The sequence below is a fragment of the Myxine glutinosa genome, chromosome 2, assembly GCF_964187855.1.
Source record: "Myxine glutinosa chromosome 2, kmMyxGlut1.1, whole genome shotgun sequence".
Classification (NCBI taxonomy): Eukaryota; Metazoa; Chordata; class Myxini; order Myxiniformes; family Myxinidae; genus Myxine; species Myxine glutinosa.
The window spans coordinates 125813181-125829548 of record NC_136262.1 but is presented as its reverse complement, the minus strand read 5'-3'; the positions used below and the strand labels follow the sequence as shown (position 1 = coordinate 125829548).

The window sequence follows — 16368 nt, the reverse complement described above, 5'->3', positions numbered from 1 at the left end:
ACACTCCACCGATCTGGGATTTATGGCAGAGTGGCCAGACGGAAGCCTCTCCTCAGTGAAAGACACATGAAAGCCCGCTTGGAGTTTGCAAAAAAGCACATAAAGGACTCTCAGACTGTGAGAAACAAGATTCTGTCCCGAGACAGATGGGAAAAAATGAATTTAAACGATTTCAGCATAAGGCTGCAGCATAACAAAATGTGAAAAAAGTGAAGGGGTCTGAATACTTTCTGAATGCACTGTATCTGAACCTCCTCTAATTATGTTAATGCAGGTGAGGGTTCGTCTCCACAGGGGTTCGTCTCCACTGCTCCCTCATCCTTATCAAAAATCCATACATCCACACAAGCACCCTCATTGTACCATTCACTCAAGCTTCATCTCTAAATAGTTTCACCATACACCTCATTCACACCTCATTACTCACACAACATGCATTCCTCCATTCATCCCTCATCAACAGGACAACGAGGAAGAGTGAGGAAGGAAGGAAGGCACTAATCTATAGTCTTCCAATTATAAAATTAATCAAAACGCATTCCAACAATTTAAACATGTCACTAGTCTTTCTAACCCTATAATTGTCTCAGTTACTGTCATCTGCCTTAAGTTTCCCCATGCCCTTTAACATTACAGTTCCCTCTGAGCCACGTGGTTCCCCCATGGACCTAGGCTCTGGCCTTCGTGCCATCACACGCAAGCCTCACACGCATGCCGGTGAAACCCAACACTGTGTTTCAATTGGCAAACACTGCACCCGATAAATTCCACCTCCTCCTCTCCCCCCCCACGGTGCTTAATCACGGGGCTTGTGCAAAACGTATATTGTGCTGCATGGGCCACCTCCCGCAGCTGCGGTGGTCATTCTCACTTCAGCCGTGCTTTCAACACGACGCACCCATACCCCGTGTGTCACTCTGTGCTTCCAAACATGGCCCGCTCCTGCATGCCTGATGGTCTGGCACGCACACTACCCCGGGTCCCCACGTGGCCCCGACCTGCAGTCTGTGGTGTTCCAGCTAATCCGCCAATTAACCTGTGGGAATTTGCCTAATTCCTGGCTCCTTTCCTCCAAGGCTTTTTGGGAATGGGATTTCCCTCCACCCCAAATTTGCCTTAATCTTCCATCACTCTCAATAGGGCTCACCGGAACGATAAAGTGCGCGATAAAGTGCACGCAACTGGAAGCATTTTCTTTTTAACCGCCGGGTCCTGTATAAAACCCAACGGGAGCATGTGGAATCCCCACTATCCATCTGGAAAAGGCCCACCTGCACACATGCTCTCACGTGCGGCGACCATTGCACCCTCAAACCCATTCCACTAACCTTCTCACGGCCCATTCTAGCTGTGCCCACGCACACTGGTACTATATTAATTCCTCCACTCGCTCTTTCACACATGCACGTGCACTCATCCCACATCCATTTTTGCCATAATTTGTGTTATCATGAGCATTATGTCAGCTGCCATTACCACTTCCGACCAGCTTTTACCACCTGGACCTGCTCGTCTTGTTTCGACATATCTGCAAAATGCCTTCTTTTTTATTTCCTCCCTCGCTGTGCTCCATTACCAAATTTTGAGGTGTGCTGGTCCAATACCACTGCCTCAGGTCCAATCCCACTCCTGACGTCAAATGTTAGGGGTTTGAGAGAAGCGCGGGGCTCACGAGAGGGTGACTCGGACCCGCTTCCCAATGTCCGACACTGAAGCCGACAAGCCACGGATAATTCTGCGACTTGACGTGTTGAGGTGACTAAGGTGACTACATCTGGTAGGGTCCCCATGCCAAAGCTCGCATTACCTTCCTGATGGTCTAACCCATCCCAGATGGGGAACCGTGCTCTTGACCTCCCACCTTTATCTACTTATTACGCATGGCCAAGCAAAACTGTTGGTAGTACAATGGCTAATATAGCTTAGCGAATAACTGGGGTACAACCTCCCATCTATTTATTACACGCTATGTCTAACCAATGGTGGAAACAGACAATCAGAGTAGATATACAGAGTAAATTGGAACCAGTTTATAAAGGAGGTTGTGCCAACAGAAGGAAGCGATATTCTCTCTTGGGTGTTGCCCCTCGTGCCATACCAAAAAAACAAAAACATTTAAAAACAGATTAAAAAAATTAATAGACCACAAAGAAGGTGTCATGTCAACGTGACGTGATCGCTTCCGTCCTAGTCCCACAGCAAATAAAATACACAATTACACCAACCCACACAACAAATCTCCAACTACCTCTAACATAAACATTTTAATACAATTTTTACTATTTCCATTGATAAGAAAAATGTCCAAAGATGTCGTGACGGCAATCCGTCAAAGGATTGTCGTGTTGTATTGTGGTGCCATTGCTTCCTTGTCATTCCTTCCTTGTCATTCTTTTCTACCTTGTTTGGTTGTTTTTTGGGGATACCATCCCTACATGTTTTTTCATTTTTATGAAGTGTTTTTCTGACTTGTCCCATTGTGTATTTTTCAGTAGCTTATACTATTGAGCAATACATTTTTTTCAGGCAGTTTAAAATGTATTAACATTTTGTTTTTATCAATTATATTGTTTAAACTTCTCCTTTTATTGACATTGAATGAAATAAAAAACCAAATCCAGCATTATAGCCAGCATGAGGAACCCAAAAAGGCAAAGATTGAGTCATCAGGAGGAACCTGAAAAGCTAAGATTGAGTCATCAGGAGGAACCTGAAAAGGCAAAGATCGAGTCATCAGAAGGAACCTGAAAAGGCAAAGATCGAGTCATCAGAAGGAACCTGAAAAGGCAAAGATTGAGTTATCAGGAGGAACCTGGATAGGATTTGGGTTTCATCTGCTACTCCTCTACTCTCACTCATTCAGGCGCAGCCAAGTTAGTCTTACAAAAACAATTTGCAAGAGTTCACATCTCCGTACAATACAACAACAACAGGCATTTTAAGGCCAAGAGTTCACATCTCCGTAGACACAGAAAAACTAGAACAGCACTTGGTAGAGCATATATCTCCGCCAGGCTTAACAGTTTACGTTTTGTATCCCACTGATGGGCTGGTTCTGCATCCAGACCTTAACCAAAATCGAATTGGCTTCTTCTTGTCACTTACTAATCTCATTCAACAGGTTATGTCATAATCCATCCAAAAGGTTTTGAAATCCTTGTGCTATATATCGTTTTTGGTCCTATCTCTCAATGGTGAAGAATCACTTAATAAGTTAAAAAATTCATGGATCCAGATCCAGACCTTCACCAAAATATAGTCCATTCTTCCTTGACACACACCCAACCTGTCCACAAAATTTCATCCAAATATGTCAGTAACTTTTTGAGGTATCCTGCTCACAGCAGACAGACAGGGGTGAAAACATAACCTCTGTCTACCTTCAGTGGCAGAGGTCAAAAGAAGAGAGAAATAAAGAAAAGAAAAAAATTAAGAGTAAAGGAGATAAATTTAAATTATGAGTAAAGGAGACAATATCTAACAAAACTAACCACATGTTAGACCTTTAACATGTTTATTCATTGATCCAGGAATACCTTATTGATTCTTTAATCCAGTCCAGCTTTAACCCAAATCCTATCCAGGTTCCTCCTGATGACTCAATCTTTGCCATCTGCATCCACTGATGTACATAGGAGTACATGCAGCACCCAAAGTATTTTGGGTTTTGTGTTACTGTAAGTACCATAAAAAAGATGCAGCTTGGAGTTTTCCCTCAATATTTTTAAGGTTACCTGATTAAATCATGTTTTTATAATCTCATGAAAAACCACGGAAGTTTTGTGTAAGGGTTTGTAAAGATTTTGTAAGTAGTTCATCACGATCTCATACTGTTTTCTCAAATTGCCACCATTTTTTGCAGGCCAATAATTCATGTGGAAGGACAAGTGTTGAACACACTTGCATATCTGTGCGATGGAGATGCTCGGGTGGCCCTGAATGGATTGCAGATGGCTGTACAGTCCCAAGTGGCTGCTTGTCATCGAGTAGAGGGATCTGAGCAGCCTCTTCACCCTCAAAGCTGCTCCACGGTGCTCATAAGAGAGGAGCATGCAAAAGAGGGCTTGCAGAGAACCCACCTGCTGTATGATCGAGCAGGTTTGACATTTTTATTGTTTCGAGTCACAATGCAGATTTTACACTTTTTATTGTATTACTGAAATTAATTTTATTGTGTTCCTCATTCTGATAATCTCTGGTAAATTATGTCCTTTGCAGGAATCCCAATAGCGAGATTGTGACTTGATATTGCTCAAAAGGAATTATTTGAACTAGCAACGGTACCCGCCCTATGGGCGGGGCTTCAATTGGGAGGCCCAAATTAAAAGGCAAAATATCGGAAATTGAAGGCTTTTTTTATTTTAAACGATTTATGTAAACATCCGTTAAATCATATCACACGCAAATCATCAACATCTAAAGTCTAAACAGTACATGGCGCCCATTTTGAAAAAGATTGAATTAAAAGGGCCTCATCCTCCTTTTTTATTTTTTATTTTTTAATCCGGACGATCAACTGGTGTTTTTTTATTTGGCCCTATATGTAAAGAGCGGGTCAGTTTTAATACCGTAAAATACTTCGTCGATTTTCATGGCAGTCAATGACATCATATTGCTTTCGTGCTTGTTAAAAACATATCTCTTCAGGTAAACTGTATTTCGTTTTTTTTCGTGTACTTGCATTCTAAACTTGCATTCAGTTGTATTTTGCGATGAACGACGACAATGACAACAGAACCGTTGAGATGCGGAAGAGCGCGCGATGAATCTGCAAAACGGAAGCGGCCACTACACGTCTTTCTCAGTCACACGTTTATGTGTGAAGAGTGCGCGCCGAATCTAACACGGAAGCTGTCGCTACACCGGTTTCTCAGTCGTTTTGCACACGCTGCCGTGTTTCTTCGGAGCCGCATGTTTATATAGGAAGAGTTCGTCAGGAGTCGATCTACCCTCTCCTAGTACGTAGAATTTCAACAAAAGCCACATCACTGTTCATATCAGTAAATATTATTCCATCGTGTTTGGAAAAACTGGAAAATTGGAAATTGGGAAAAAAATTGGAAAAACAATATAGCCTATTTTACTCCAGGGGGTCCCAGGATTACCCACCCAAAATATCGTTGTGATCGGTTCAGCCGTTTTTGTGGTACCTGGGAACGGACAGACGGACATTTGGTGAATTATAGTAAGATGAGCTAATTCGCTCCTCCCCCTTCTTTGTTTCCATTGCAAAGTGAACAAGAAAAGAGCAATTAGAGATTGCAGACTCTTGCCAGGATGTGTTTTTAGTGGTTTTTAAGGCTTTTTTGTTAAAACAAATAGGGCGGCCGAACCACATGACCGATGATGTCATCATTAATTTTTTTATGAATATTATACTTTTTATGATGACACCAATTTATCCCGAGCTGACACCTAAGAAATTGCATCTTGATCGGATGAAGTTTTTCTTGTCGTATTATTATGTCATAATGGAGGCACTATGACATCATCATTAACATATTTTATTCCCCATGGAGAGTTCTTTACAATGAGCCATGTCTCAGTTTTTTCTATGCAGCGCTTTTGGAGATATGGAGGTGCAAAATGTTTCGGTTTTTCCAAGATGGCACTTGTACCACGTGACCTATAACGTCATAATTATCATTACAATGATAATTATGACGGAGGAGGTGCACCTATGGTGAAAATTCTCTGTCAATCGGACCAACGGTTGCAGAGAAAATCATATTTATTTTGTGTGGACAAACAAACAGACAGACAAGCGGACTCAAATACAATACCCTCTCCTCTGGCAAGGGTAACAAGGAGTCCTCGTTTGAATTTTCTTGGCCATTTCCTCTTTCTTCCTCTGTTTCTGTGCATGTTTACCCTTTCCAGTAGTTTCCTATTTAGAGTCCTGTGTCATTTCCCATGCTGATCAGTGACGTTTGACTTCTCGTATTACTTCTCCAAGGATGCTTCTTACTCACAACTCCCAACATCACTTCCCCATATTCAATTGAGTTGTATATTGATGTATCCTGAAAGAGTGTTATCTCTTCTGATAGGCAATTGTTATTATTATTATTATTATTATTATTATTTATTATTGTTATTTATTATTTTCATTATTTTAAACAAAAAACTTTATTAAACAAAGGCTTGTGTGCTGTTCTTTTTATAGAGTTTTAAGTCAGCTGTCCTGCTTGCCAGCCCTCACTTGATAATGTCAAAGATAATTTTATGTTTTCACCCTGTCTGTTTGTTTGTACGTATGTGAACAGGACATCTCAAAGAGTTGTTTACGGATTCGGACGAAATTTGGTGGAGATGTTGGGTGTGTGACGAGGACAAAATAATTTGATTTTGTTGAAATGTTATTTTAAAAATGATTCCAAATCAATCAAGATTGTACTAGCCCTGTCGGGGTAGTACCCAGCCGTTCAGAAGCGAGGTCCGGCTAGGTGCTTTGAATGTGGGATTAATGGGGGGAAGATGGGTCGAGGTGGTGGAGATGATGCAGAGAAGGAGGTTGGAAGTGTTGTGTGTGTGCAGGAGACCAGATGGAAAGGAGATTAGGGCAAGGACGTTGGTAGGAGGATACAAGCTGTTGCACATGGGTGTGGATTGAAGGAGTAATTACATGGGAATAATAGTATTGGAAGGGATCAGAATACAGGTGGTCAGAGTAGAAAGATGGGAGGCACAGATAGTTATGGCATGGGTGGCGAAACAGAGGCAGATGTTGTGTGCTATGTCGGTATATGGGCCACAAATGGGAATAAGTGGGGTGGAGAAGGAGGATTCTTGGATGCACTGGAGAGGATGATGGGAATGGTTGAAATGTAGGTGATGCTGTGCATTGCGGGGTACTTCATCGTGCATGTGAAGAGGAATATGTTGGCAAATTTGGTTGGGGAATGAGGAATAGAGAGGGTCGAGAGCTGGTGGAGCTGACGATGAGAAATAGGATGTCTTTATAGCTGGTTTATCTTTTCAAAAGTGGGAAAGCTACAAGATTACCTATATGAGTGGATAGCATAGAAAATGAATTGGAATTGGTGGTGGTAAGGAAGCGGCAGTTGTGGAGGGTTAAGGATTGTAAGGCATTGGCGGGAGAGCATGTTACCACCCACCACAAGCTTGTGGCGTTTGTGGTATGGATGAAGAAAAGGAGGGTGGTTAAAAGCAGGGGTAGTTGTAAGATTAATAGGTGGGGGGTGTGTAGGGGAAACGTCATCGTATAGTTCAAGAAGAGTAGGGCAAGGTATGAACAACTTGATGAAGAAGCGAGCGGAATGTTTGGAGGAGGAGTGGAAGAAGTAGAGAGAGGCATTTAGGGGAATTGCTGAAATTTTGTGTGGAAGGACATCAGGAAAGGATGCATCGTCGAGGGATATAAACCAGGTATGGTGGACGGAGGAAGTAGTGAAGGCAGTTGGTGAAAATAAGTAGTTTTGGAAGAGGATAGACAAGATCAAGAATAGAGGGAGGCAACCGTGTGCGGGGTTTCTGTACCTGCATGGGCATAAGAAAACAAACAAAGGAGAGCTGTGAATAACATGAGGAATGATATTGAAGAGGATGTGTGCAGCAACTTGGAAGAGGATGGTGGGAGGAAGATTATGTATAATATAGATTGGCTCGTGACAGTGATGATGATAGTAAGGACATTAAGGGGGTGGGGGGAGTAGGGGTATGATTAAGGATGGTGGTGGGAGGCTAGTGACAGAGAGGGGTAGTATTAAAGGTGTGTGAATTATATTTCAAAGAGCTGTTGAACTGGGAAGGAAGCAAAGGCGAGCTGGAGCTACCGAGTTATGAGGAGGGGAAAGTGGAGTTGGTGGGAATCATGAAAGAGGAAGTGCGGATGGCATTGAAAAGGATTAAGAAGGGAAGAGTGCCAGGCATTGATGAGGTGTGTACAGAGATGATAATTGCAGCGGGAGAAGTCGGAGTCAGTTGGACAAAGAGGCTGTTGAATGTATGTATGAGAAAGGGTTTGATTCCGAAGGATTGGAGGACAAGTTCAATTGTGTGAATATGGAAAGGGAAGGGCGATGTTCAATATCCGGGGAAGTACAGTGGCATTATGCTCCTTAGTCATGTCCTGAAGTTGCTGGAGAGGGTTCTGGATGGGAGGATAAGGAAGAGTGTGGAGATGGAGTTCGGATAAGAGCAGCAGAGGTTTAGAAAGGGTAGTGGAATGACTGATGGGATGTGGACCTGGAAAAGTCCTACGACACTGTCCCGAGAGAGATGGTGATGGCGACACTGAGATGGACGGGAGTGCTGGAGGCATAGGTTCCGTTGGTGGAAGGGATGTACAAGGGAACAAAGGGAAGAGTTTTGGTTTGTCCTAGGATGTCGGAGAAGTTAAGTGTGAACATCGTTTTGAGGCAGGGAAGCTCCCTCAGCCCACTCCTGTTTATCATGGTTATGGAGCCCGTAGACAGGAAGCTGAACATGAGGGTTATTCTGGGGAGGATGTTGTATGCGGACGATCTGTCTGGTTGTTGTGGTGGAGAATGGGTGGGAGATGAAGGAAACACTTGGGGAGTTATACTGCAGTATAATGCATTTTTAATGTAAAAGAAGGACAGCAAGCCTTTAAAGTTTAAAAGAAGAGTGAATTTTGAAGGCTTACTTGAGGACACTGTTATTTTTATTTTTTAGTCTCCTACCGGTTTCACCGGAGGGGACTAGAGGTTTCCTCTCCGTCCGTCCGTCCATCTGTCTGTCTGTTCATCCGTCCATCCGACCTGTAGTTTTCTGTAGTTGGTACATGGCTTTATTATGATAAGGTGCAGAACACGTTAGAGTTTCAGGGAGTTTTGTCAATTTTTAAGAGTTATGCCCTTTTTGGACTTCGAAAATATTACATCGGTAGGGGACACATTGCAAAGCAATTCTCCCTCTTGTTTTACTTGAGACGTCGAGGAACAGTGTTCGTACTTCTACCTGTGTGCTCGATTCAGGAGAGGAGCATTACAACTGCATTTCGGCTCTTCACAAGTCACTGCGAGGTTCCGATGCGAATGCTGGACTGTACTGGCTTGCTCGCATGCTTGAGGGGGGTGAGAACCCCATTTTCATTGCTCGACGCCTCGTTCGTTTTGCTTCTGAGGATGTGGGTAAGGGATTCCTCATGATTATCAATTTTGGTTCTCTGTGCTCATTTTTATTTTTGTTCTGTCTTTTACTTGTTATCTGAGCCACTCCATGATAGCAAAACATCTTACAATATGAGTTCCCTTACAAGGAGGGCCTTACTCAATGCAGAAGGAGGGCCATTTGGCTCATGAAGTCTGCAAAATGGTTGCTAATATGACTCGGTCGGGGTTCGAACTGCCGATCTCCCATGCTCAGATTGAAGGCTCTAACTTTTGTGCCATTGAGTCTGGTAAATGTTACGTTATGAAAGGTCAGGTGCTTCTTTTCACATTACTTGAGAAAAGTAGCAAATTCCCATTTCCAACCTAAATGAAAGGCTACAACTTGTCTTTCAAACCGTGTCAGTCTACAGTTAGGAAAGCAGAATAATTTGTCTTTTTGCACTTCCTGAATTGGACATGCCTTTGTTGTAGTTTATTTATCAGCTGGTAGTTTGACACGATATTGAGAGTAGTCTCATATTGGCTGAGTGTTAGGAACACTTGAATAAGCTTAAGTCTGACTGAAGGCAACAGTAAATATTTGGATTCTATGCTCTGGAAACCAAGTAGAAATACTATGTTTGTATAGAAATTTAAAAAATACCATCTAGAAAAACCAAAAAACATATAGAAATAAAAACCAAGCTGGCTGACTAATGACCAGGCAGGGTGTGATCTTCTTGTCCTGCCTGGTCTCCGGTAGTGCTGTTAGCTAGATTCAAAATCCCGTCTCGGAACCGTCTCGATAAATTTTCAATTTTCATAACGGGATCTCGGTTCGGCTCGGTTCCCGGCAAAGTAAAAAAAATAAAAAAATAATAATAAAGAAATAAATAAATAAATAAATAATAAGGCTTCAAAAATAATGGAATTTCATTACAATATATAAACTAGAACGGGCACTCGGTAGAGCGCATACCTTCGCCGCAGCTACTGTTCTGTACTTGGCATGGGAGTGTAGGGAACAGAACAGTGAACAGTTTGGTGCTGATTTCATGCAAATCGGATAAGAATTGACCGAGTTATGACAAAAAACGAAAATCAGAATTTGAGCAAATCTGTTTCATTCGTCTGTTAATATGCCTCCCCGATTGACAAATCTGCAATTTGAATTTCATTTGAGGTTGAAATGATTGCGGGAGATCGCGTTATAGTGATGACGTCTTGGATGGACATCCTCTTCTTCAGTCGCTCATAACTTTGAGTGAAATACGATCGAGTTAAAAATAGTCAGAATTTGAGCAAATCTGTTTCATTCGTTTGTTAATATGCCTCATCTCTTGACAAATCTGCAATTATAATTTTTTTTGAGGTTGAAATGATCGCGGGAGATTGCGTTATAGTGATGACGTCCTGGATGGACATCTTCTTCTTCAGTCGCGCATAACTTTGAGTGAAATACGATCGAGTTAAAAATAGTCAGAATTTGAGCAAATCTGTTTCATTCGTTTGTTAATATGCCTCATCTATTGTCAAATCTGCAATTATAATTTTTTTTGAGGTTGAAATGATCGCGGGAGATCGCGTTATAGTGATGACGTCCTGGATGGACATCTTCTTCTTCAGTCGCTCACAACTTTGAGTGAAATACGATCGAGTTAAAAATAGTCAGAATTTGAGCAAATCTGTTTCCCAAAATCTAATCAAATGTGTCCCGTATAATAACCAATCATCCCACCAAATTTCATGCAATTCGGTTGAATACTTTTTGAGTTATGCGATTAACATACACACACACAGACATACAAATAAATACACAGCGATCAAAACATAACCTTCCGCTTTTGCGAAGGTAACAACAATGAAAAAAATTCATTTCTGATGTTGAGTACTTAAATTCCGACTTAGCTTCCATTTACCGGGATGAAATAAAATACACCGCCTACATGCAGATGATCGGCCACCGACGGGACCGGGTTATCTCATTACAGTTTGTATTGTCGTGTAATTTCTTGCTCGGAATGTCAGAGGGAGAAAATGTTTCTGTCCAGGCATATTCGAGTCCCGGTTGGAGTTTCATTATCATTTTGTGAGTTGTGATCGCCAAGGGGCTCGCTCCTCCCCCCTCCCCCCGTACCCCTCCCCTCACCCGCCCGGCAATGCCGGGTACTTCTGCTAGTAAATTATAAAGCAGGCGGTGTAGTGATCACCCCCCCCCCCCCCCCTCCTCCTTATTTTGACTCTGTGACTAAAGTAAACGTAATCAACTTATCAGGCCTAAAGTGGAGATAAGATAACCAAAATACTTTCACATTCAAACCGTCAAACCAAACCCCGAGGGATTCTTACAATTTATAGATTTAGCGTTGCAATTAAACATAAACGTTCATCAAAAACTCATTTCATAAAACTACATAATGTATTGTACTTGTATTAATACATTGTGTGTAGAATAATCCGTTATAAACGTGTTTTTAATCTAAATAAACATCGTCCCTCCAATCACGGGGCTCGAGCGAGTCCCTCGATATTAATGTGCAAAAGACCATAGCAACCACATTCCGTAACTCGTCTCCAAGGACGGACACGTGACCGCAGTGTAAGGCGGGGCGAGGCGGAGTGATACAGCGGAAGGATTCGACGGTTTAAATAAAGTCGTGATGAGGCGGATTTTCATTGGGACCTTTATCCTGATGTCGTTACCTCCGCCACCAAAGGTGGATGGAGATTATGTTTTCACTCCTGTCTGTTTGTCCGTTTGTTTGTGAACACAATATCTCAAAAAGTTGTGGACGGATTCGGACGAAATTTTGTGGAGATGCAGCGTGTGTGACAAGGACGACATGATTAGATGTTGGTGAAGATCCGGATTCGGAATTCGGATTCGTTTGCAGTGCATTGTTTGTTGACGAGGGGAAAATCCTGGAACAGTGAGTTTACTTTATCTATCATCGTTTGTGTCAGTTCAGCTGCACTTGCGAAAAATGATGCTTGTGCAGAAGCAGAGTAATGAAAGCAAGGCTCAATAAATGCCTCTATTATGGAAAATATCTGCAAGAAGTTGGAATTTTAACCGGGATTTTTTTACCGAGAAATTGCGTCAGTCAATTTATCTCGGGACCGTCCCGAGACCGTCTCGAAAGCCGAAACCGCCGGGATTTCGTCCCGGTCTCGGCTCGGTTGACAGCCCTACTGGTCTGGCATACATGTGATATCAAAACAACAAGAGGAGTTAAAAATGCTGTCCACACTCTTAAATGCCCTCTGGGTAACTTTGGATGTATTTGAAGCGAGTTTATGCTTATATTGATATGATCCGGTCAACTACTATCATTACACAAGGTATGCACTAATGCTGGTTTTATTTTTGTTTCATCCAAAGGCCTGGCTGATCCAATGGCTCTCACTCAGGCAGTGGCAGCTTTCCAAGGCTGCCACCTGATCGGCATGCCAGAATGTGAGGTGAGGACTGTAACTGTTGTGCTATCATGGTGCTTTCCTCTGCTGCTTTGCAACATTTGGTCAGAAAGAGGAGAGACTTTTGTGTACCGTATTTTTGGCATACCCTGTCAAGATAAGTCAAATAAGCTAATTTTGCTATTTTTCTTTCCTTCATTCATAGATAAGACTATTTGGAGTATAGGACGAAGCAAAAGCAACTACAGTAGTTAACAAAACTGTTAGTCAACAAGAACAGTAGAACAAGGTATTAATTCCTCCCTGACACTGTCACAATGCATCACTGCCGGCGGTACTTTCAGGGTCATGAATATTAATGAGCTGTTTCGTGCATATTACTTGAACAACTTTGTGGGACAACCGTTTGGATAAATTAGGAATGTAAATAGTTTTTCATCATGTTTGTTGTCATCGTGTTAGTCACCAGACCGTCCCGGTTGTCTGGTTTGAATCTTGTGAGTCATGTAAAAACGACCACGACAGTCCTCCACCGCAGAGACCTCCTGCCAGATCCCACGCCCAAAGCCGCGCTACCTGCAGATGGAGGTTCTTGGGACGAGCGAGTGCTATGCCGATCGGCAATCACATGAAAGATCCTAATCTTCGGCCGAGCAACCAAGTCACAAGATGCAAACTATTCGACTCAACCAATTAGCCAATCAGGATTTATAGAGCTGTAAGATGACACTGTCACGAGCAAACAGAATTCACCCAGAAGACCAAGTCAGGTTAATACATGTATTTTGTAACGAGCAAAAAGGGTCGGGAATATACAAAAAGCAAACGGTCAATAATTCCCCATTACCCGCTACCGACACTCACACCCATGAAAAGGATCATCAGATGTACATTTCTTAACTAAACATATCGGGCCCTGCACTCATGCAACACAAGAGAGATAATTGGCGAAAGTTTCTCTGACCTGTGGTATGAGCCCTGCAGAGCCTGCCGTGTCCCTCGGCCGAGGTTGTGCAAACACCATGAGGTGTCAATCCCCACACAACTGCAGTGGGTGTGGATGCCGACATCCTGCTCAGTTCTTTATTGTTGACACTCAGTTCATCGGCACCCACCCACAGCAGTCGTGTGGGTGTTTTTTTTTCTTTCATTTATGCAATTCCATGTTGTAAACCATAGATAAGTCGATTGTGAGTATAAGTTGAGTCTCGGACATTCGGAGGAAAAAGGAAGCGACTTGTACACCGAAAAATAGGTGATCTGTTAACGAAACCCGCTAAGATCGTATAAGGTTTAAGACATCCTAAACCTAAAGGGACTTACAGACAATACTATTATATATATTTTGACTTCGGCATCACATTGAACCTTTCAAAAATCTTTCACAAAATCTGATGAGATTCCTATCGGACGTTTATCATACATATGTGTGTGTGCGTGTGTATTGTTATGTCCAGCTTCCCTTTTGGGACTACAGTGCAGTAATTGGTCTTTATTTTGAATATCTCATGAGAAACCGTACGAGTTTAGTAAGTGAATCAGGTATGCTGTTTGGCAAAAAAAAAAATTGATCAGTTAGTTTGTAATGTCTTCAAATGACAATTTCATTTTCAAACTGAAATATAGTTGTTTCGCAAAATGATCGCTTTGTCAAGTCCCATTTGCGAGTTAATTGTTGTTGATGGATGTAATTGTGAAAATTCAGCACAAGAATTGAGTCATGTTGCGCTATAAACGTAGAGATGTTGCGCTGTTAACGTAGAGATGTTGCGCTGTTAACGTAGAGATGTTGCATTGTTAACGTAGAGATGTTGCACTGTTAACGTAGAGATGTTGCGTTATTAACGTAGAGATGTTGCGCTATTAACGTAGAGATGTTGCGATATAAACGCAGAGCTGTTGCGATATAAACGCGGAGATGTTGCGATATAAACGCGGAGATGTTGCGATATAAACGCGGAGATGTTGCGATATAAACGCGGAGATGTTGCGACATAAACGCGGAGATGTTGCGACATAAACGCGGAGATGTTGCGACATAAACGCGGAGATGTTGCGACATAAACGCGGAGATGTTGCGACATAAACGCGGAGATGTTGCGACATAAACGCGGAGATGTTGCGACATAAACGCGGAGATGTTGCGACATAAACGCGGAGATGTTGCGACATAAACGCGGAGATGTTGCGACATAAACGCGGAGATGTTGCGACATAAACGCGGAGATGTTGCGACATAAACGCGGAGATGTTGCGACATAAACGCGGAGATGTTGCGACATAAACGCGGAGATGTTGCGACATAAACGCGGAGATGTTGCGACATAAACGCGGAGATGTTGCGACATAAACGCGGAGATGTTGCGACATAAACGCGGAGATGTTGCGACATAAACGCGGAGATGTTGCGACATAAACGCGGAGATGTTGCGACATAAAGGAGGAGATGTTGCGACATAAACGCGGAGATGTTGCGACATAAACGCGGAGATGTTGCGACATAAACGCGGAGATGTTGCGACATAAACGCGGAGATGTTGCGACATAAACGCGGAGATGTTGCGACATAAACGCGGAGATGTTGCGACATAAACGCGGAGATGTTGCGACATAAACGCGGAGATGTTGCGACATAAACGCGGAGATGTTGCGACATAAACGCGGAGATGTTGCGACATAAACGCGGAGATGTTGCGACATAAACGCGGAGATGTTGCGACATAAACGCGGAGATGTTGCGACATAAACGCGGAGATGTTGCGACATAAACGCGGAGATGTTGCGACATAAACGCGGAGATGTTGCGACATAAACGCGGAGATGTTGCGACATAAACGCGGAGATGTTGCGACATAAACGCGGAGATGTTGCGACATAAACGCGGAGATGTTGCGACATAAACGCGGAGATGTTGCGACATAAACGCGGAGATGTTGCGACATAAACGCGGAGATGTTGCGACATAAACGCGGAGATGTTGCGACATAAACGCGGAGATGTTGCGACATAAACGCGGAGATGTTGCGACATAAACGCGGAGATGTTGCGACATAAACGCGGAGATGTTGCGACATAAACGCGGAGATGTTGCGACATAAACGCGGAGATGTTGCGACATAAACGCGGAGATGTTGCGACATAAACGCGGAGATGTTGCGACATAAACGCGGAGATGTTGCGACATAAACGCGGAGATGTTGCGACATAAACGCGGAGATGTTGCGACATAAACGCGGAGATGTTGCGACATAAACGCGGAGATGTTGCGACATAAACGCGGAGATGTTGCGACATAAACGCGGAGATGTTGCGACATAAACGCGGAGATGTTGCGACATAAACGCGGAGATGTTGCGACATAAACGCGGAGATGTTGCGACATAAACGCGGAGATGTTGCGACATAAACGCGGAGATGTTGCGACATAAACGCGGAGATGTTGCGACATAAACGCGGAGATGTTGCGACATAAACGCGGAGATGTTGCGACATAAACGCGGAGATGTTGCGACATAAACGCGGAGATGTTGCGACATAAACGCGGAGATGTTGCGACATAAAAGCGGAGATGTTGCGATATAAACGCGGAGATGTTGCGACACAAACGCGGAGATGTTGCGACACAAACGCGGAGATGTTGCGACACAAACGCGGAGATGTTGCGACACAAACGCGGAGATGTTGCGACACAAACGCGGAGATGTTGCGACACAAACGCGGAGCTGTTGCGACACAAACGCGGAGCTGTTGCGACACAAACGCGGAGCTGTTGCGACACAAACGCGGAGCTGTTGCGACACAAACGCGGAGATGTTGCGACACAAACGCGGAGATGTTGCGACACAAACGCGGAGATGTTGCGACACAAACGCGG

The 16368-nt window shown here is 43.2% G+C and overlaps 1 protein-coding gene across 1 annotated transcript in view; it reads left to right on the top strand.

The window, feature by feature from the left end:
• Positions 1-16368, top strand: part of WRNIP1 (WRN helicase interacting protein 1) — a 67613-nt gene that overhangs the window by 4153 nt on the left and 47092 nt on the right. The window contains exons 5-7 of the mRNA XM_068107198.2: positions 3863-4098; positions 8961-9116; positions 12460-12539. Coding sequence (XP_067963299.2) covers positions 3863-4098; positions 8961-9116; positions 12460-12539 — 472 coding nt within the window. The remainder of the gene's footprint in view (positions 1-3862; positions 4099-8960; positions 9117-12459; positions 12540-16368) is intronic.